General features: G+C 41.6%; 1 protein-coding gene across 3 annotated transcripts in view; it reads left to right on the top strand.

Moving 5' to 3' along the window:
• LOC138607462 (discs large homolog 1-like protein) overlaps positions 1-23,931 on the top strand; it is a 126,686-nt gene that overhangs the window by 84,704 nt on the left and 18,051 nt on the right. For all 3 annotated transcript variants that reach the window (XM_069680075.1, XM_069680077.1, XM_069680076.1), the window contains 3 exons: positions 2,172-2,328; positions 2,844-2,946; positions 16,107-16,221. In XM_069680075.1, the coding sequence (XP_069536176.1) occupies positions 2,172-2,328; positions 2,844-2,946; positions 16,107-16,221 (375 nt within the window). The remainder of the gene's footprint in view (positions 1-2,171; positions 2,329-2,843; positions 2,947-16,106; positions 16,222-23,931) is intronic.

Here is a 23,931-nt window from a genome sequence, read left to right as displayed (position 1 = left end):
ATTAACTAGAAAGGAGATTTACATGCAGTTACAGCAGCTATGTGCTCAGGCTGATCAGGTTAGTGTCATGTCATTAGTATATAGAAATTATGTAAATATAAAAAAACATATATATATATATATATATATATATATATATATATATATATTTAAAAAAAAGTAAGAGAAACTCCTAATTTATCATCTAATTAGCAGCTAACTCTAGCAAAAAAAGATACATTAAGCTCTTCCTGTGAGGTCCTAACTTTGCCTAAAGAGGTCCACGACAGCAGAGTGGGAAACAAAGAGAGTCTCTGACCGTCCTAAAGAGCCCAGAACACACACAGTGACCTCTGTCCCTTCCTGCTTGTTCTGCTGCTGTTTGTGTGTGTGTGTGTGTGTGCGTGTGCGCGGCTGTAAAAGGCAGATGGCAATGCGATTCTTGTCTGGCATGTAAACTCAGGTCACATATGTACACACACGCACACACACACACAGATACACTCCCAGTGCTGCTCTACTGTCTTTAATCCATTTTAATGGACGGATTACATCCTATCACAGCCCTCGTCACTCAACTGGCGTCACCGTGGTTACCAGAATATGACTCATTTCGTCATAGCCCTCCGGGCCAATCAGTGCGCTTTGATTATTATAAATCTGATAAGCCTCAGACTGACTGCAGAGTGGTCATTTTGACGTCTGCCCTGCTTTATTCTCTGACTTCTTTTCCCCTCTGCCTCTTATTCTCTCTTTCATCTCTTCCTCTGTGATTAGTTTCTCATGCAAACACAGGATTACAGCTTTTAATACGTCCACTGAGTGTGCACACGTTTACGAACATCTGCTTTCTCTTCAAGCAGACGATTTTAAGTGAAAGATGTGGTCATTTATTAGTTTGTGGTGCTGAAGGACTGATGATTTAACTGCCCAAAATGATGCTCTTATTGCCCCAAATGTAATAGCTGCACACTGGACCACACAGTATGGAGCTTAATGGGAGCATGTTTATGAAATATTGCTGTGATATTTAAAACAGGGTCACTAGCCGGTCTTAATAAATGTAACCTATAGATGAAACACTGAATTATTCTGACACTAACAAAGCTGTGTTTAATTAAATTAACTTAATTTAACATTGTAACAGGGCAATCAAGTGTGTGACCATGCTCTGTAATTAATTCAAATAACCTGAAGCGTGCTTTGTTTTGATTCAAATGTTGTTGTCCTTGTTTTTAATTATATTATGAAATGCGCTCTGCTGTTTTTACTGTTCTGCTGTCCCTGTTATGTGTTTGAAAATTAGCCAAAATGGATAAACTTTAAAAATGAATAGAGATATTGTGAAACGATTAGGTCTGGATACTGACCATCCCTGCTTGGAACCTTTTCACAGTCAGAGAGGCTAATTATTCAGTGTTTGGTTAAGTATCAAGCTTGTTTCTGCATTAATCACGATTCTTTTCATCCAAAGTTTTGTGTTTGGATAACATGATTGTTTCTGTTTTCTTCTTCATCTTAGTTCTGTAAAACAACATATATCTTTTATATGTGTGTTGATTTAGATTTTTGTGCTCTGGTTTCCTCCGACTCTCAGAACGCATTCAACTTATGCTGTTCTGCTGAACAATTTAAAGGTGTCAGAAGTGTGTGTTTAAGACAGTCACTAACAGTGGCGATCAGCAAAACAGAGACAGTGCAACACTGACATCTGCTGGTCATTGTGGGGAATTATCCTTATTTTAAATGGTCTTTTTGCCAACTGACGTGCACTATTTATCATTGAAACATCAGCTTGTACACATTCTGAAACTTATCTAACTTATATATACACCACTTTAACTGTTAAGTACTGTTGTTTCTACTTGAAGTTTTACATATAAATTATTAAATTAGAAATATTGTTAGACTGTAGTTAAGCTGGTGTTACAACTAAACATTTGCTGTAACTTTAAGCAGAAAAAAAGTTTGCTGTAGGTGATTGATCAAATGTCATCATTAAAATTATTTTTATTTATTTTTTTTAACCTTTATTTAACCAGGAAAAAGCTCTTGAGATTAAAAAATCTCTTTTTCAAGGGTGACCTGGCCGAGGCAGCCAAGAAAAGGTCTCCAAAACTGTCAAATAAAATTATAATGATAATCTTTTACCATAACGCAATGTGTGTGTGTTTACTTTGCTTTTCTCTTAGGGAACCTAGGCGGGTGGTGCTCCAGCGGGGATCCACTGGTCTTGGTTTTAACATTGTTGGAGGAGAGGATGGAGAGGGAATATTCATCTCCTTCATTCTTGCTGGTGGTCCAGCGGATCTATGCGGGGAGCTACGAAAGGGAGACCGCATCCTGTCGGTACGAGCTAAGACCTTTTACAAATAGAACACATAGGAATTTAATACAAGCACTCTCACCATTACTATTTTTATTAACTCAACTGTACTATTATTATTGTAACTGTGTTATAAAGGCAAAAAATGGAGACAGCATACTGACAACATGAGCTAAGATCTTTTACAAACAGGACACGCTGAAATATCATTCAAGTACTGTCTCTCTCTCTCACTGTTCTGTGTTTGCCTACAGTAAAAATGTCCATATTCTTCAGACAGCAGTCACACAGGATTTAGTCATCAGTCTGCAGAGAGTCTGATAATCCCTGCAGAATGACGGTGACAGAATTATGATGCAAACACCAACATGGAGGCATTTTATGCAGCAATGAAGCTTTCAATAGAGCACATGCACACTTACACTTGATTGGTCACCTGTGAGATATTGACCCACCAAGATCTACAGTGATCAATACATTTATTACTATTGATCCAAGGCACAGGGCTCTAATTTTGTGCTTCTGTGTGCGTGTGTAGGTGAACGGTGTGGACCTGTCCAGTGCAACACATGAGCAGGCAGCTGCTGCTCTGAAGAACGCAGGACAGAATGTTACCATAGTAGCACAGTACAGACCTGAGGGTGAGTACTGCAGCTAAACACAGCACACTGACACATCCACGTGTGGTTAAAACAAGAGAATCTAATTGGAATTTCAAGAGAACAGAAAAGGTTTTAAGTGAATATTTTAATTGAAATGCTGTGAAAGCATTGTGTTTTTGCCGACCTACAGTGATTTAACTTCAAAGTGTTTCATCCATCAGTGTATCTGGATCGTCAGTGTTGAAACAGTCGCAAACTTTTAACCAGAAACCGAAGGGAAACACTTTTCAGCCTCGTGTTTAAGGGATTTTTTGCCATGTTTTATTTGAATATCCAAACATTGTTGGCAGTAAATGGAGTCAGTTGAACCAATGATATCTCATGCCACACTGGCCAAGAGAGCTGAGTTCTCCTGCTTATAGCCATGCCATCATGGCCTACATGTACCAGGATGCATTGTGCACAAGCATAGGCTTTGCTCTGTTGCATTAAATCAGTGCATGCTTGGGCTTGAATTAACATTGATAATTGTAAACAATGCCTTTAAATTCTCTGCACTTCTATTTTGGGACCCTTTTTTCAATCTTTTTTGCCAGTCAGCATAAAAGCAAATTACAAGACGAGCAATCCAAGCTTTAATAGCCTGCACTTCCTCCAGGCAACAAACTATGTCAAAATCACAGTGCTTGTGGTCAGAAGGACAGAACGATTTTGCAGCCTGGACAAGCCAATAAATAGAGATAAAGTAAAAAATCTGCTAAATTTCCCTTTAAGTTACTTTTTGATGATGATGATGCAGTGGACCTGCCTTCCTTCTTCTTCGTCTTCTATCTTCTGGAGTCGACAGTAGGCACCAAAACAGTCTTTCTGCCACATTGCTGTGATAAAAACAGGAAATAAAGAAAAGAAAAAGTGACGACATACTGTGAAACACAATATTTATAATATTTTTTTTATAATTTTTTGTTATGGGTAGATTTATGATGTTTTGTTGTAGTTCAATCTTCAGAACAGATGAATAGAAATTGAATCTGTGCTTTTGTATACTGAGTTTTTGCTAAATCAGTGTTTGTGCATTATACAAACACACACACACACACACACACACACACACACACACACACACACACGCACTGTGAGAGACAGAGTGAGGTTCCCTAACAAGCACCATCCTGGATCTACTGGGAGTGACTGTGAAGCCCGTAACCTAGGAAACCAGGTTATAACTGCTGAAGGGCTCAGCTAATGGGATGCTGTCATGGTGGGGACCTGAGAATAACACACACACGCGCACACACACACACACACAGTAAGAGAGCATCAGTTCTCCTGGTCCCTGATTCACTTTGGAAATGTGTTTATAGGAAGAGGTTGTATGTGTGTGTGTGTGCGTGTGTATTCTACTGGCATCACTGATTTATTTTTCAGTCAGAGAGGTGGTCCAGGAAGGTGTTGTTATGGAGAGGACCAGTGTATAACACACACTTTAGAGGCCAGTTTGTTTGGAAGGTCAGAGGTCAGTCCAAAACATCCGCATGTTTGTGGTATCTTTAATTAATGTCAGGACAAGGTGTCAGTGCTAAAGACCAGTGGAGAGAGGAGGAGAGGGAGGTCAGACTGATTAGGGGCAGAGATCAGTTTGTCAAAAGTTATATATGAGAGTATAAAGGCCTCATGATGCTGAGGCACTGATTTAAAGGCAAAGTGTTAAAGGTGATGAAACCATTAGCATATGATTAATGAGGCTGTGTACTCTACTGAGTCAACAGGCCGCTGATTAAAATGCACTTGTGATGACTTTGAGAAATGTCAACATCGACTTGGACACCTATTTTGGTCCAACTGGGGAGAGTCAGAACATTTAGAGGTAAACAGTGCAGGAGGTTAAACCAGGGTATCACCTTAATATGACAGCATGTGGCAATCAGGGGGCAACAATACATTATGATGTGGAAGGCACTGTCAGAACATAATGAACTTCCTCAGCAGCTGCAGTATGCTGGATATGCTGGTATGGATTGGGAGCTTATAGAAGCCATGCAGGAATATAACCCATACATCATGCTGAAAACCATAATGTATGGGGTTATGTATTTATTATAAGAGGTCCTATATATCGTACATGATATATACACTGTGAATACAAATGTTCAAATAGAAAGTGTGTTTGAATACAGATTCAAAATGTATTTTATTTCTTGATGTGAGGATCCAGAGGTGAAACATGAGGCTCACTGTGCTTCGATCAAACCAGCATGATTGTGCCGAAATTCATTCAAACATTTGAATTCCAAAATAAAAAAGTAAAGAAATGAGACCATATTTTTCTGCTCCATGTGAGATTAAATAGCTACAAGCCGTTCATTAAATTTTGTTTCTATTCTAATGCACAGCTATGCACCTGTAAATATACTGCAGTGTTCTGGTCAAGGAGACACTGCATTAGGTTCCTTTCACAATTACATACATCGGATTTTATTTTGTGGATATGAATATGTAGTTTTTGAACTGCAGAGCAGAACATGTTAAGATGGGTATACTGTCCATTTTGCCACTGATCACTGGGAGAGTGTTCAGTTTTACCAAGTAGAAACTGGGTATCTGAGAGTCAACCTTGAAAGGTTGTGAAACAATTCTTTCAGTCTTAGGGTAGGCAGAGACCATTAGGACCAAAGTGCACACTCGCAGGATGTCTTAAAAGCAGGGATGCACAATATTATCTGCATGTTATCGGTATCTGCAGATTATGGCTTGAAAATAACATACCGGCATTGGCAGATAAGCAAACTTTCTGCCGATATTTCCTGCCGATAAAACAACGCTTTAATTCTGCCTAAGTGATTGATTTACCTGGTTACTCCTTTGGCAGAAATATCAGCAAGATTATCAGTGTAATATATAGGAGTTGCCCTCTGTCTGCTATGTGTGAAGTAGGATCAGCACCATGGATAGCGCCTCAGGCTCACATTCGGATCCAATTCTTGGATCCAATTTTGAATGTGTAGCAAAAATGTGTCAAGACAAAGCCTCTCGATCCTCTCCTGGTGTTCAATCATTTTCTCTTAGTACTATTTTTAATCAAGTAGTGGTTGAGTCAGGATTTTGTGGAAAATATTTTGGACGTTCAACAGCAAGGATTTGGATTGAAATAGACTTAAATGTTTCTGTGAATATGGATGTCAAAGCCATCTTTTAAGCATACATTTATCTTACTCTCAAGATTTCTGGTGTTGTTCTGTTCATCAAAGTGACACAATATTTCCTCGGTTTGTCGGTCTGGCTTAGTCCTGCTCTGTTTTGGCAAAGTCTGGTATTAAATAGGGACTCTTACAGTGCAACACACAGTGGGTATCAGAGGTGCTCCAGCTGGTATCAGAAGGATCAGACTGTGCAGAAGTATCGTTTTAATGTTTCAAATTCAGTATCAAGTGACTTTTTATCTCACATGCTGGCCCACAATGAGGTTAGGTTACTCTAAATCTGTATATTTCTGTGTGTGTGCGTCTGTGTCGTGACTCTTATTAGTCATTGTTGAATGAACTCTATATCAAACCGTCTGTCCACGCTGGGCTTTGGTCGGCACCGTATGTGTGTCTGTGTTTGTGTGTCCATCTGAGGTCTATTTTTTGTCCCGATCCCGTGGCGATGGCATGCGCCGACCAGCAGTGCTCCCTCTGTTTCACACACACACTTCCTGCCAACAAGTGAGGAACTCATAATGACCTCCACCAGGAGAGGAAAAGTGTGTGTCTCACCGTGTGTGTGTGTGTTTGTGTGTGTGTGCAGGTCTCCTCCTGTTATTGATATTAAATATGGGACCTGGTGTAGCCAAACAAACACGGCAAAGCTCGGTGCAGAACTGGACTGCTCAGGGTGTGTGTGTGTGCGTGTGTGTGTGCGTGTGTGGTAGTCTGGATAGTGACTCGGTTGATTTAAGCTGATGCAGCAGATATAAGTTGTGAGTTAGTTTGAAGGACAGCAGATGGAGTGTGTTAGCCTGTGAAAAGTCATGCTGCTTTAGCCAAAGTCCCCCATCATGTTTTCAGCTAGTTTAAACACATTTCAGACGTGATGCTACAAAATAAATCTCCCCCCTTAATTGATTTACATTCATCCAAAATCTCAGGATACAAAGAATATCAGGATACTCAATAAACCTCACCTGAACTGCGCTGTGATGAACAAGGAGTAAATAAAGATCCATCTATATCTATACCGCTTATCCTGTTCAGGGTTACGAGGGGGCTGGAGCCTATCCCAGCTGTCATTGGGCGAGAGGCGAGGTACACCCTGGACTGATCGCCAGTCAATCACAGGGCCGACACACAGAGACAGACAACCTCACATTCACACCTACGGGCAATTAATAGTCACCAATGGAAATGTTTTGTTCTAAGAACATTCTGAGAATGTTACGTGCAATGTTCTGGTAATGTTTTGAGCGGGACGTTTTTATTTGGTTCCCAGAATGTTCCTTTTAATAGTAGGAGAACCTTCTCTGAAAACATTTTCTGAAAGTTGCAGTGAGAATGTTCAAATCACATTTCAGGAACGTTTTATAAATCACGTTCTGATAGTTCAGGCCAAACTAACATCCTGAAAAGATCCTCAGAATGTTGCAGCTAAAACGTTTTGTCTTAGTGTTAGTTTTAACGTTACAAGAAATTTATTTGAAATGATAAACATCCTTAAAACGTTCTTTGAATATTAGATTAAAACGTTTTCTTTCAAACGTCATTAAACTTGTAGGTAATGTTAGCCAATGTTATGGGAACGTTCCCTGCTAGCTGGGATCGTGCAGCCCTTCTTACAAATTATCATCAGATATTCATGAATAATAATCTTGCACAGATTCAGGCCCTGACACTTCACACACTTAGGTTATGTGATGTTCAGATTCCAGTGAGTATCATGCACCTGGTGTTTGTAACAAGAGGAGGCTTTGTAATTCCATATGAGCAGCCACACAGCAGTCAGACATGTTCTCACTGCTGGGAATACTCTGTTTGGTTAGGAAAGGGCGAGCAATGGATTGGAGGAGGAGGGGGACATATCCATAAAGAAGACTTTTTTCCGGTTGATATTATTACAATATGTATTTGGAAGTATCCGCAGTATCAGCTCAACTCTGAATCTGGCAGGGTACAGCCTTTTTTTGTCTGGTATAACTGACTCAGGCATTTGCATTTTTCACACAGTTTATCCAGGACATGTCTAGATAACTTCAAGGGTTGAAGTTCATGTGTAAAAGGGACTTTAAGTCAGCTAACATTAGCCTTCATTCCAGACCCAGTGAGGCTGTAGATGTGTGTTGATTTAATCCACAGGGTGTTTTCCTTTCATTTGTAACAGGAAGATGTTGTTATTTATTCTTAAAAAGCTACTCAATCTTAATTTAAAACCAAAAAAGGTTCATCAAAAAGTAAAGAATAACCAGTAAAAGGATGTTAAAACAGTAACACTAAATCAAAGCCACTCAAGTTGTAAAATATTTGTATCCTCCTTAAAATCCCCAAAAAGTGGCCGTATTGACCTTTAAGCTGATCTCCTCCCGTGCCGTAAGTTTCCTGATGTGGGGCTGCTAATGCCTGCAGGTTGACAGCAGTATTAGTCAGTGGGATTACACACAACCATCATGGACTCACACTGTCACACACATACTTTACACACACACACACGGAGGCGGTGTCTGTCAGCGGTAATACTGAGGTGATGCAGAGAGGATTATGTTCACTTCTCTTAGCCTGCTTATTACACGTAGCGTGTGCGTGTGTGTGTGTGTGTGCGCGTGTGCGTGTGTGTGTGTGTCGTACACTTGTCCTTAAGTAGAAGATTAACAGGAAGTCTTTCACACGCGGAGTTGTGGGATTATAATCTGCTGAATACATACATTGGGGTGCTTTTCTTTCACTTCCGACATCGCTACGTGCTCTGTTCTTTCTGCTTCACTTCGCCTCCTCTCCTTCTTCCCTTCCTGTCCACCTGTCGGCTCCTGCTCTCCACGTCAGTGTTACAGCTGTATGTTGTAATGGTCTGCTCACCGCCCACTGAGTGTGATCTGAGGGATTACAGGTGTCGCTTGTACCATGAAGGTGACTGATTTGAGGCCGTCATGTTCGGGCTTTTATAAGCTGCCCAGGATGAAGCACATTTCTGTATTTGACATTTAAACTTAAGCGAGTAGAATATTTCCTTTCCCTGCTCTCTGTCTCTCTCCTCTCCTTTCTTCTGCAATCTGATTAGTTAATCAATACTTCTATAGATTACTGTACTGTATCGTATCAATTATAGATGAGCCTCTTCCAGCACTGCTATTTTTAGAGCCACAGCCTCGTATCGATTCTTGTACGCTTTTACAACACTTACAAGAGGGAGGGTTTTATAATCAGCCCATCAGAGGATGTATATGTGAACATTTTACAAGAGGATTTTAATAACTTGTTCTTTTAATACATCTGTGGTCGGATATTTACATTCACTAAATAATGAAAAGCTAATTATAGCCCACATAATGTTTTGGAAATGAAGATAATAAAACTTAATTTTCCCCCTTGGAGGAGTTAGATTTCTGCAGCAGGAACACTAAAACGATTCAGACAGGAAACATTAAAGACAAACAAAAGTATTCCGAATAAAAGGAGCCCTGTGGAGACTTACTGCAAACAAAGTTAGTTTTACTCTGCAAATACACATCCTGTGTATTATAGGAATGTGTTGAATGCATTTCATGAAATGTACGTTGTTAACATCTAAGACTGTCCAATGACGATTCGAGTCCTGTAAACCACAGGTAAATGTGGACTGCTTTTAAGTTAGAGGCTTAATGTAGGTAATGTAACTCGCAAACTAGAGAACTTATTTAGCCAATTTTTTCATACTTAAAGTGCTAATCTCGAAGATCTCAGTTTCGTTCTCTTTGGCGGCACACTTCCCAGATATCCAGACAGTGTTGCATGTGTGACGTCCACGGTTGGTTCACTTATTTTTGAAGTTGTATCTGTAGTCATCGCTCTTTTCTTTGTTTGTTCAGCCATAGTAGATTACTGTTTACTCGCAACACTTGCAGAGACCGGAAAAGCAGCCGCTTAGCTCCGCCTACCCTCTCTGGCAGACTTACCATTCATCAGTGGGCCATAGGCTCAATCACCATTGTGTTAACTCATTCAGCGATAGATAGAGACTTAACACACATTTATTCAAATGAAAATCTTCCAGTTTATCACTTTAATCAAATAGTTTTTGCTCCCAAACCAAAATTGGGAAATGTCGCCTGCAACTGGTCGGTGGGCTAATTTAGGAATGGTCATGCTAGAGAATAGGAACAGACAACCCGTGGGGTTGGAGGACTTGTAAAAATTATTCTAGTTACATGCGTCCTTGCATCTTCCGGTAAGGATTTGAAAGACATAAGGAAGAGACAAAAGCATTTCGGCAAATGCCACACCTCCTCATCAACTTCCTTGGTTAAAAGACTTCCCTGTAGGATACACCTGTGTATCCTCACTAAGCTCCAGAAGCCTCCATCATGCAAATTAATGTAATAAGAAGCACCCCCTGTATGCCAGCTTACATTCTTCTTCTTCTTCTCTGCCTTTGTTGGCTTATTGCTCTGCACTTTACTACCACAAATTGCCCACAAGTAGAATAAAGCAGCGGGTATCACAGGCATGATATAAACCAACAAGGGCCAAGTTATAGACACATTACTCAACAGCACTTCTAGTAGTCAAAAACTCCACAGGGTGCGTTTAAATAAAACAACAGCTATAAAAAGACCAAACGTTGCCACAACAATGACCTGAAATAGGATCTGAAATCTATGCTCCTTCCTGCATGTTATTCACATTACACTGAGGGAGAGTTGATGTAAATCGGGGCCCTGGTTGAATATTAGAAAGGAAAATATTGGTGCAATGCACACAGAGCTGGAGATGAGTTCTGCCCGTCTCCAGTGGTTTGATTCTGAATATCACTGAAGCTGCACAATGCAGAGAAGGTCTCTGCCAGCTGCTGAACAATGCTCCTCATGGGAGAGCAGAGGAAAGAAGGGGAGAGGAGAGGTAAATGAAGGAGGCAAGGAAGGAGGGGATATGAGCCCCAAAGCCATTAGTCTCTGTCGTCCCCCCTCCCCCGTCTCTTCCTCTCCTCTCGTTTCTGTCTCTCCATTATGTCTTGTTTTCCCCCTCCGTGTCCCTGGGTCTGTCTCCCTCTATTGCTCTTAATCTGATCGTGCTGCATTGAGGAGATGTGTGCTGACAGAGGAAGTTAGATGGCGATCGCGGGAAACTTAATATCTGGTGATTTCACAGTGTCACAGGGGGGGGTTTGACGTCCCGAGAACGAGGAACAGATAGAGATGTTTGATAGGTTTATTGATGCCCATAGCTTCACCTGCAGGCTTTGATAAAGTCGGATTTTTTCACATTTGTAGGCGCTTTTTTTGGCATGTGAAACGCCTGCAAACGAGAAAAGTAGATATCAGGCAGAGGAAAGGGAAAGAGAAAGTGCCTTAAAATATGGAGAGACAGAAGCTGGAGATGGAGAGGAGAGGAGAGACAGATGGAGACGCTGACAAACATAAATCATGCAGAGCAGAAAAAGCTTAATTCCTTTTACTTAAGAAGGCAGATGCTACTGTCTTTTTTTGACTCTGCTTCCATATTAAACAAATGGAAAGTACATTCAATAAACATGAATTGAGCTGTTAGTTAAGCTTCCCCGAAAATCAATATTCAAAATGCTTGGTCAAGCTTTATCCTGCGTGCGTGTGTGTGTGTGTGTGTGGCATGCAGACCAATTCCCTGGGCCAAAGTAGGGCAGGAGAGCCTGGCATCGACTCAGCTTCCTGCATGAGTGACCTGAGGAAACAGTGTTCATGTCTGTTGCTGAATGTGTGTGTGTGCGTGCGTGCATGTGCATGTGTGTGTGTGTGTCTCCGCCCTACAGCAAGCTGCTGTCAGAGAGGGGGAGGAGCAAAGCGGCGCGGACGCACCAGCGAACGAGAGATAGAGAAAGAGACGAGTGTAGTAGAGAGAGAGAGAAAGAGAGAGAGGGAGAGTTAGCATCTGTTGTTTCTGTGGCAGCTGAGCAGCGCTGGACTGATTTTAAACACACACACACACACACACACGCCACTGCATACCTACACACACTCCTCTCCACACACATTTACATCTTTGTGCTCTGGCTCTGGCGCTAAATCTTCTCCATCATCACACACACATCTGCTTCTATTTTTTTTTTTTTTTTACTAACTAAAAGCAGCGAAAAAACCCAGAATCTCACACGCACATCCAAAAGCAGCGGTACCGGCTTCATCATCATTTCGTGCGGACGTCTGCCAGCAGCATGTGAGTACAGCTGAGCGAGAGTTGACGGAGGCAGACTTGAACAGATTTAGTTGCTCTATCTCTGAAAACATCCAGGCGTTACTGTGTATGCGTGTTCAGCGTTTGCCGTTTAGTTTGTGTGGACTTTGCGGTGTGTTCTGTGGGGAGGAAGTGACAGAGCCGATCAGGAGAATGTGTTTGCTCTGACACTGTTAGCCCTCTGATGACCAGTGATGCAGCATTAACATGTTGGCTCCTACGCTGTCTTTGCTCTGATGACTCTCACAGCGCAGGGAATGATCAGCGAGGTAGAAACATTGGAGCGTAGCAGCAACAGCCTCACTTTGAATCTTGTTCTCTAACTTGGCACTTTCACTGTACGGCTGTTTTTTAAGACTTAAAAAGGAACCTGAAGATCGCAGCTGTGACTCCTCGACGCCGGCGCGCCGCTTTGGTCTTAAAGCAGAAGATGATCAGAGCTGCAGCCTTGGCAGCGCCGGCTGTGTCTTTCTCTTCAGGGTTCAATAGCACTAATATCTGAGCTGCAACACAGGCTCTGTTCTGTAGATCACAAAGAGGAACATCTCTCTGCTGTCTTTTTTCCCTGCTTCACATTGATAGAGCTTTTATTCTTTACTTCACTGTGTCGGATGTGAGACGGCCCAATCACACTCATTAATCTGCTTCTTCTGCCTCTCTTCTCTGTCTCTTTTCATTCTGTCCTGTTTCTCCCCTTGCCTCTCTCTCTCTCTCTCTTGCTCTTAATCTCATAATGCTGCATGGAGGCGACGTGTGTTGAGACATGCTGATGGTGAATGAAGTTCGTACAGTAGCTGCAGCATGATTTGGATGTTTGTTTTCCTTCTGTGGCGAGTTGAAACAAGGACCAATCGATGAGTTTTTAACAGATTAGAGATTGAAAATGCCAGAGGAATGTCTAAGGTTAAAGCACAGACGTGGCATTTACAACAAAAAGACACTAGACGTGAATTTCCTTGTAACAAAGTTACTTTGTCCAGAACATCTACGTGTTGTTCCTGCGAGATAATGGGGCTGCGATTATTTTAATGATTCCAAATGACTCTTTTTCTTTGAGGCGTTTCAGCACAGCTCAGTTGTTTGTGTCTGTGAGCGGCAGTGTGTCAGATTAATGATGGCTTTGGGGGAAATCAGAGCTGAGATCTGGGCGCTGTGGGCTGTTTCTGACAGTTTTCAGATGCTGAACGTGTGTGTGGGGAGATAAACACGGAAATGAAACAGGAAAAGGAGGAAAAACCCAGGAGATACTGAAGCTTTCACTTCTGTGTGTGTGTGTGTGTTTCTGTGTGAGTGAGTGCGTGACCGTGTGTACCTCCAGTATGATTGAATTACTCAGGGTTAATTAGATTCTGTAGTCCACACTATAATGGTTCAGACACACACACACACACACACAAACAGGGGCATCCTTCAGAGGGGCTTTCTCAGGCTTATTGCCGGCGGCGTTGTCATCCGAGTGTTAGTTCAGAGGTTTCTGCAAAGCTGTGTGGTGTTAAGCTAACTAGAGGACAGTCAGTGAGGATTTATTACACACATATCTGCTGCCACTGTGAATCAGAAATCTCACAACTTAGAGTCGTTCTGAGACCGAAGTCTGCTGGTTAAAAGAACATACGAACATCATCCTAAAACCACGAGAGAACACGAAGAGAAGGTCATTCGCTTTATCTACTTTGTGCATTTCCATAAATAATGTACATTTATAATTAAAGAGGCACGCTGACATTTTTATGGCCACTAAAAGAAAAAAGATAAATGGGTCAGAAGGGTTTTTGCAGCGTGTAGCAGGAGGATGCTGAAGCACAGGGACGCTGCGCTGAGTGTATGAATGAAGCGCTGCACTTTGCATCGATTGGCTCGCTCGCAATTAACTACTTGTCATTCAAGTGGGACCGGGGTACAGTTGTTCAAGTGCTGCTGGAAAACTCATTGTTGGATTTAGTGTAAAACATCAGCACAAATACAAAGTGCAGAATTTAAATTTGAACAGGATTCAAATGTTACAGCTTCACAGTCTGTTTATTATCTCAATGTATTTTTGCTTAAAAGTTGTAATCTCGAAGATCTCAGTTTTGTTCTCTTTGGCGGCACCTATGGCGATAAACTGTAACTGCAGGAGCACACTTCCCAGATATCCAGACAGTGTTGCATGTGTGACGTCCACGGTTGGCTCCAGTTGTAACTCTTGATTTTCCTCATTGACGGTCGCTTTCCTTTTCAGACTGTTTGCTTCATCTGAGCGTCTAATCTGTTTCTGTTTCTTTAGATTTTCACTTATTTTTGAAGTTGTATCTGTAGTCATCCATCTTTTCTTTGTTTGTTCAGCCATAGTAGATTTCTGTTTACTCGCAACACTTGTAGAGACCGGAAAAGCAGCCGCTTAGCTCCGCCTACCCTCTCTGGCAGAGGCAAAGGCTTTCATCAGTGGGCCAGAGGCTCGGTCACCATTGTGTTACCTCATTCAGCGATAGATAGTGACTTAACAGACATTTATTTAAATGAAAATCTTCGAGATTATTACTTTAAGTGTTCCATGTTAGCTGCACTCCAGCAAATGAGCATACACGAGCCAACTGACTAATAACTCCATGAAAACGCTGCACCCATGATGTCATGTCACACCACTGCTGAGCCTGAGCGTCACAGTGTGAGCCCGGTGTGCATGTTTAATGTGACGCCTGTGCTCGGTGCAGATCTTCCACCTACAACACGACATGTAGGCAGCTGCAGTCGGATGTGTCTAACGTGGTTTTGCAGCATTAACACCGGCTCTCAGCCCTCTGAATCTCCTGCTCGCATCCCGGATCTGTTCTGCAAATTCAATTATGTTTGTTTTTCTGCTCATTGATTTATGTTCCTGCCGCTTAGAGAAACAATTGAGAATAAGAAAGAAGATGTCATCCTTATACAAAGCTTGCAAGCTGTCCGGCTGCATTCATTTCATTTAAAAATCGCTTCATCATTTCCCCGATGGGCGATCGCAGATGCACATAAATAGTAAAATAAGCATGCAGAGGGGAGAAAAACACAAACGAGGAAAAATAGCAGCAGAAAAATGAATGAAAAAAAGTGTTTTTGTTCCTGCGTGGACACTACAGGATGAATTTATCTTAATAAATACATTCTAATGTCAGTATCTATGAATAACACACGTCCAGCCCGGAGAGATGTGTAAACACAGATTTGTAGGAGTTCAAGTGACGTTTCTGAGTCAGAGCTGTGGTCTCAGACTGGCTGAGTGTGTGTGTGTGTGTGTGTGTGTGTGTGTGTGTGGATGACCTTGTAAATGTGTGTTTATGATGATATTGACATGGGCCGAGTCTGATGTAACAGGAGTTAATGTTCGGATCAAACAGACTATTAGATTACGGCTCAATGGCCGTGTCTGCATGCCCATTAGCTTGTGTGTGTGTAATGTGTTTGTAGCTAAGCAGGATAGTGAAGCGATGCGAGAATCCCTCGTCTTAAACATGCAGAATAAACTCTCAAACGGCGTGTTGTGCTTGTTGTGCTGCAGACATTTATACGAGATGTGGTTAACAGTGAGCAGAACCCTCCACCACCATTAAAGCTGTGTTTGTTCGTGCCTGCGCTCCTCTTTTTGATCTGTAATCCTTCTGAACCACTGAGCACAGATGATTGAAGCGTAAAAAAATCACTGCCAGTCAGCTGCTCTTAATGTGAAGTAACAGGTAGCGTCTAAAAGCAGCTGAAAATAGATACTTTATAGATATTTCAATAGTTTAGCATTACTTTTTAAAAGCCGTCACCTGGAATCTTCTGGGTCTTACAGTGTTTCTCCTCTTCTTGTGTGTCTCTCTGTGTGTGTAGAGTACAGTCGTTTCGAGGCAAAGATCCATGACCTGAGGGAACAGATGATGACCAGCAGTGTCAGCTCCAGCTCCACGTCGCTCCGCTCCACACAGAAACGCACACTCTACGTCAGGTAACACACACGCACGCACGCAGCGGACACACAGAGGTGACTGATTGTCCAGTGTCCTTCAGCGTGACACAACTATTATAAGGTCTTATCTCAGCTGTCGGCTCTGTGTCTTGTCATCTTGTGTGAGATCCTGAAAGAGAGGTTATCACATCGGAAATCACAATTAGATTCTCTGGCAAAAAAAACACCTGACACACAAACACATCTATCGGCTGTCAACACCCTCGATCTCTCTGAACAACCGGGACGGGCGAGGACAGAGGGAACACACACACATTCTCCTCTGAATCACCCCGTCCATCCTTCGTTTCCTCTGCCGAGCCCCGTCGGTTCAAAACCCCTCCTGCACTTTCAAGATCACTTCCTCACAGGAATCGCAGCGTTTGAAATATTGATTAAACGTTAGGTCGCTGGGGTGCAAATAAGTCACTTTGGAGCTCTGGGGAGATCAATACAACGGAAACAAAGACGGGAAGCAGCTCTAATGGTCACACTCGTGAAAAAAATAATCTACCGCTAGGGCTTAAAGGAGAAGAGTAAATCAGCAAAAAAATACGTTTTAATAAAACAAGACAGCATTATACAGCCATTAAAGATTTACATATTATAATATTTAGCTGGGTATAAGTGTAACTGCACCCACAGGTCTGACCACAACTCCACCCACTGCACAAGTCTGAAAAATGCTCAAAGAGGGCAAGGGGCTGAGAGGGGGTGGCGGGAGGTGGTAGTGTCCGGCAGCTCAGTGACGTCCCCTCCCCTGGTACATGTGCCACAGAGAGATCTTTTGAGGTGGAGGACTTCTCCCCTCCAGAGTCCCCTGAAGAGCACTTTAGTGTGGTGGAGGACCGTGGTGCTCCCGACCCTATCAGTTCGAGCCGTTGGCTCCAGCCCCACTAACACCTGAAGCCCGAGCTTTCGGAGCCGAGGCAATGCAAGTGCGAATGCACCGAGCGCGCATGCAGCCTGTTTCAGTTATTTCTGATTCTGAAGAGAGAATGGGCGCAGTCTGTGAGTGGTAAAGTAACGTTAGCTAGAAGGCTTATGTACAGTGTGCTAGCAAAAGTAGCGTAAGCTCAAGTGAATGACGTGTCTCGATCAGGACATATTTGAAAATGAGCACGGTTTCACAGACTCCCTCTCAAAGACCGGACTGGCAATGATGTGTTTCATCACAGTACAGCAATATAATTTAGATTACAGCTCAAAAACATGTTTAAATGTGCAGTTGCTCTTTAAGTTATTGTTCACTAACAAAGACCACTCCGACAGAGGTGTGCATTTAAGATATTTTATTTTATAAGATGAATGGCAGGGATCAAAATAACGGATGAGGGATGAAGGGATGAAGTTAAGGGTCGAGGGGTGAGGGATGAAGGAACGATGTCGGATGGATTCTGATGAGAGAATGGAGTCGTTTCGTCTTGTATCAGATGGAGTTGATGGAACCGGTGGGGCAGAGACTCAGGGTGGGGGAGCCGTCTCCTCATGCTCTTTCATTTCAGAGGAAAGAGATGAGGGAAAAACAAAGAAAGAGAAGAAGGGGTTTGGCGGGGAGGGATGGGAAAACAGAGTCAAAGGGGAGAGGAACAATTCTCATTGAACTTTGGTAATTTAAACATCATTTAAAAGTAAAAAGCTTTTTCTTCGTAAACCACATTAAGATCCGATTATCACTCTAAAAACAGTTTCCTGTTCCCAACAGGAAAGCAGACTACACATATTTATTGTTACCATATTGCCTCCCCTGTATGTTCTCTTCTTTCTTATTCTCACTCGCAGTAATTCTGACCTCAAACTCTAAAGAGCACACTTTCAGAAGAGACCAGATAGGACAGAAGTTAGTCAAATACACTAATAACACAAAGCTCAGAGGAAACTGCAGCTGACATCTCTGTGCATGAAAGCAGCGTCTGACCTGAACTGTGTGCAAGTGGCCTGGAAGGAAAAGGCAGCAGCAGCAGCAGCAGTCGGGTCAGAGTCACCTTGAACTATATGAACACTCACTGACACACTGACTCACACTCAGAGCAGGGCGGGGGTCACACTCTGTACAGAGTGAACAGTCACATCCAGCCCTCTGGGAGCTGTAGTCCAACAAGTGTGTGCTGACTGATGGATTTAAACCTATTTTTAGACTGGCATATAATTATTTGTATTATCTCGTTCCATTTCATCTCTTATTGTGTTGAAGTCAGTTTCATTTTTTACCCACAATGCTTTGCGAAACCTGCAAACTCGCAATCAAACAGATGATCCCGTTTGTGAGATGTGTGTTTGACAGAGAAATATGAGGAAACATGACATTGCAGCTGCTTTCCATCACCCTTATTACATTTCTAAGTACTTAGCCACAGGCATGGTTATCATTAGCATAAATTAGGTTTGCACCCACTGTTTTCATTTGGATTTTGCAAAAACTGGGGAGAAAAGGCCTCTTCACGTCTAATTTGATTAAACCAGAAGAAAGCATTGCAAGGAGGAGGATTCCTGAACACTGATTGTTCTGATAAGCTGAGAAAGACTTGCTGCATTTGAGGGAAACGTTGCAAAAATAATGAACTCAGAGATGCAAATTTTATTGCAGTAATATTTCTCTAAACGAATGTAACACTTGTATATATAATTTGTTGTTGCACGATGAAGACAGTAATGTTTCCAAGTGTGGCCTGGACTATACGTTTTTTAATGAAAACTAATCAACACACACTCAGTGTTGCACAAAAAGAGCAACATGTTTTATACAACTGCTGTAATAGTGTCAAAATCTGCAGATTCATAGAGGAAAAACAAATGAAAGTCAGCTCCTTCATGAAATTCCCACATGCATTGTCAAACTCAACAAGCTCATTTAACATTCATTTTCATTCATTCAAATACATGAAGGTACTTTTGCTAAAGTAAATCTTTACCAAACAGGCAATCTCAAATCCCATCCGATGTAGACGGCGATATAGCCTCTGGGGACACCGGTGAACATGCCGGGCGTGTAGCCCGCGGTTAGCGATAAACCACTTCCAGTCAAGACTTCCTTTTCCACTTCCTGCACTGTTTACAGAAAAATAAACAGTTTTTCTTGTGATTGACTTAAATGAACAGGTCTTACCTTTGTCGAAATGTCAACATCATGATGCAGATTAGTTAAAAAATCAAAATGAAGCTTTGTCAGGTCTGTCCTCAAGAGGAGAAGAAAACTACTTTTAAAATACTTGTTTGTCAGATCCATCATTTCTGATGCATTCGAGGAAGTTGGGAAATCTGAACGCTGGCTTTCGTGACACAGCGTCAAGGGAGTTTTATTTCAAGTTGAATTTTAGATCTAGAAAAGATTGTTAGCTGAACATGCTGCAGATGTCTGTTAATAGAGATTAATAAGAAGCTAAATCGTCGTTAGGTGACGCTGATGGGAGCCATGATGTCATCACGGCGCATATGTTCCGCCTGCTTTCCTACGTTCTACGTTCTTTCCTGCTTACCCCAATTGGTCAATATTTCTCGGACTACAAGCGTAGTACAAACGGAAACCAGAACACTTGCCATCCCTAAAATCCACGTCACTGCCTACAGATTCTACGTTTCTGTGTAGAATCTGTAAATAGAGATTACCAAACAGGCTCTAAAAAGAATACAAGTCTACTGCAGCACTAGCAGGTTAACCACTCTGTGTTGAATGTTAATATCATCATGTTAACATGCTTATACTAATCAGTTATAATGTTTTTCATGTTTACCACCTTTATTTAGCATGTTAGCATGCTATCATTTACTAGTTAGCCTTAAACAGAAAATACAGCAGACAAAGAAACACACACAGCTTTTTGCAGGTATTTGGTCGTCTCCTGAGCCACACCAGCAGCTATGAATGAATTTTTCATAAAGCAGAGCACCCTATAGATGACTGTATGATTGTACATTTAATAAGGAAATATGCATGTATCAGATAATTACCATGACACCCTGCCAGGATAAGTTAATCAATTTACATGCTGAATTTTGATGAGAACGTTCCTCCATGTCTTGACAAAATCAGGCCACGTTCACTTCAAGGTTATAAAGGATAATGCAGTAACCCCCCCAACAAGCCACATGATAAATCACCGTCTTACAGGGAAGGTACAGTATCTGGGTACCGCCCATAATTGACCAATCAGCATCAAATATTAAAAAAGGAGCGCTCATAGTGGCAGCTGATTGGTCGAGATGAGGCTGCTGTTGCGTGACGGACTGGGGGTGTCTGGTGCTCTCAGCTGCTGTGCGTGTCCATGAATTTACATACAGTATGTGAGTGTGTGTGTGTGTGTGTGTGTGTGTACTAGTAGCAGGTTGTTTTCAACTGTAAGCTTGTGTGTAATGGAGAAGACACAGGCTAACCTTTCCTCAGAAGAAATGTCACTGAAACAAGGTGACACACGTATGTACGACTGTCCTTTGTGTAAGGTGTGTGAGTCATCTTTTCTGCTCTCCTCCCTTCTTCTAATTTTACACCATTAACGTCCCCTTTCAAACACACACCATGGCGATCGATACGGACTTCCCTGGCATTCTTATTACATTGTTGAGGTGCAGAGCTCTATTTAAAATGAGTAGCTACAAAACCTAACCCACCCCCTGTGTTTATTTGAAATGTCTTTGCATTCTTTATTAATTGTATTTATGCAGCTACTGATAAAACATATTAAGATGTCTTTCCAGGAGATGCTAAAGAAAGAAACTCGGTCTCTTGGATCCTGCTAGTGTCCAAGTACTAATCCTGGTTTGAAGAAACATGGCTATGCTACTATGATAGAGCAACCAGGATACTGTGGTTAAAGTGCTAATCTGGAAGATCTCAGTTTCGTTGTCTTTGGCGGCACCTCTGGCGATAAATGGTAATTGCGGGAGCACACTTGCATGTGTGTCGTCCACGGTTGGCTCCGGTTGTAACTCTCGATTTTCGCTTTCCTTTTTAGACTGTTTGCTTCATCTGAGCGTCTAATTTGTTTCTTTTTATTTGGATTTTCACTTATTTTTGAAGTTGTATCTGTAGTCATCCATCTTTTCTTTGTTTGTTCAGCCATAGTAGATTACTGTTTACTCGCAACACTCGCAGAGATCAGAAAGCCGCTTAGCTCCGCCTACCCTCTCTGGCAGACCAACCACTGCTGGCTGATGGAAAACGCGTCACTAACTGGGCGCCGCTTGTGATTTTTTCTGCAAAAGTCAGACGCCCAGTCTGTTATACTGCAAATGCAAATGCTTTCATCAGTGGGCCATAGGCTCAATCACCATTGTGTTCCCTCATTCTGCGATAGATCGTGACATTTATTATCACTTCAAGCATCATATCCCCTACATGAAGACAAGACAAGAATAAGGCTCAGAATCTGTGTACTAATGAGCATGTTAGCACACTCATCATCTAAAATCATGAATGATGAATGATGAATGGATCTATAAGACAACACTGAGGGCTGCATGATGCACAGACGCGCGTCTCCCTGGGTGATGTAAAATGATACACATCTCTCTTTGTGCTGATCTCTGGTGCAGATCTCCATTTCAAGACATTTCACACGAGTTCGCAAAAAGCTCGGGGACGTTTGCTTCCTGCAGCGCAATATTTTGGTTTTAAATTGCTCAGGGTTTTATTTTCAGCAAGCTTATTAAGCTGGTCTGACTTTTACTTTGAAGCATTTAGCACACTTACAGTCTGACAATAACACAAAAAACATACAGTATAGATAAAAGTTTCAAAATGAGCGTATAATACTGCCTGTCTTGTATTGGAGGGCATTATAATACAGCCACACTGAACTGAATTACTCTGCACATTCACCTCTGAAATAAAGTGCTTATATGCAGTAATGCTATAGGAGTATTCAGTGAAACTGCAGTGCAGTTTAGACAATAGGATGCTGGCTGTGCAAAAACACCAACATAGAATTTACTGTTTAAAATGTCCTCGGCGCTCAGTGGGAAAAGGCCACTGTGTTTCTGAGTCCCTTCAGCAGAGTAATGAGATTTTACAGCTTCTCGTAGGATTAAAACACCTGTGATACTGAGAGCTGGTAATTGATTAGTTACATTTACGTGTGGCTGTAATAAAATCCTTTAGGATCTGTGGAAAGCATGTTCCTTTCTGTGTTTTATATTTTCTTTTACGATCATGGGCACTTAGAGTGATGGCATTGTAAAGGAAAGTGAGTTTATTTTTAGACACACACATGTGGCTGATGCCCTTTACTCTGTAGACCTGATGTAAATGCAACCCTGCACCTCCTGTTTAAACTACGCTGTAACCTTTCTCATGCTGTCTTTTACTATTCTATAAAAAAGATCATAAACAGTATGTAACAACATGAATATCATCAGAAAGGTAAGGTTGCAATACATTTTGGCTGCTGGCTGTGCTTAATGTTTAACATTTCCTCAGGTTATCACACACACACACACTGTGAATGGACAAGTGTTAAAGATTACACTGCAGTAATGACTGTGGTCCTTCGCTCGCGTAATTAGATTTCAGAAGTTGCCACAGAGGAATTAAACTGTGTTATGGGGAGAACGGGTAATTGATTTAGAGTTACATTTACATGTGGCCTTAATGATACTACACGTTATTCATCAGAGTAACCTGGCGGCTGTGAGGCCATTTGGGACGTGTGGGTCTGTTTAATGAGAGTGATCTTGTTTGTCTTTAACTCACTCACTGACCCACTAATGTTAATGTATACCACCTATTTATATATATACAGTATGTCCTGTAACATGTTGTCTCCTTCTCTTACATCTTTACTATATTATAATAGTTTTATTATAATATTTGTACATCTTGCTCATAGCAGAAGACATATTCACTGACACGTTTTTAACCATACATGTTGTTTTCAACATTTAAAAAACACACAAAAATTGTAGATTAAGAAGATTTTATAACAGTGATTAACTTCTGAATAAGTTTCCTGGTAATCCATGTAATTTGGTTCTGATCATAGATATCATAGAAGTTGCTGAAGTGGTCTGCTGAACATAGGAAGTGTGGAAATGTGGCGACCAACAGCTGCATTTGTATGTCAAGAATATTTTTCAATCCTACATGAATAATGAATGAATATTTACTTGGATTAAAATAGAGCCAGCATTTTGAGGACATTCCTCCAGTCTCAACACTTTTGAGTCTCTGGCATCAGAAGAAGTCAGGTGGTCGTGTTATAGAGCAACAAAGTCAGCTTAGGGAGGAGCTCCAGGGGCCAGTTTCATAAAGATGTTTTAGACAGGTCTATAGTGTTAGGCCAGTCATTGCTCATAGATTAGTCTAATGCAAGTTACACCGTTTTACAAAAATAAAGACTGACTAATTTAAAGCCAAAAAAATGAGACACCTTACCCCCAGGTTAACTCAGCTCTAAGACACATGTTACCGTGGTAACAGTCAGTGACACCTGCTGCTCTTATAACTGTTGAATTCCTCCATTAGACAAACATTTTCTGCTGGGGTAAACTGACTCAAGCGGTTAGATGCGGTTACTTGGTCGGCCATTTTTTTTGTTTTCAAAAAAGTCTTAATTTACCCAGAATTCAGTGCACCATAGTCCTGCTTAAGATAGTCAAGAACTAAACTGCTTTTGTGAAACAGATGAATTCAGACGTCTATCTGAAGTCTGACTGTTTGTTGTATCTGAGCCGAAGTCAAAGTCTATCTTTGTCAAACCGGCCCCAGGTGGATGGATG

This window comes from Semicossyphus pulcher, unplaced genomic scaffold (genome assembly GCF_022749685.1).
Source record: "Semicossyphus pulcher isolate SPU_LCO1_2020_fin unplaced genomic scaffold, fSemPul1.0.p SCAF_4, whole genome shotgun sequence".
Lineage (NCBI taxonomy): Eukaryota > Metazoa > Chordata > Actinopteri > Labriformes > Labridae > Semicossyphus > Semicossyphus pulcher.
Note: the sequence above shows the minus strand (reverse complement) of the source record. Positions and strands in the feature narration are given on the sequence as shown.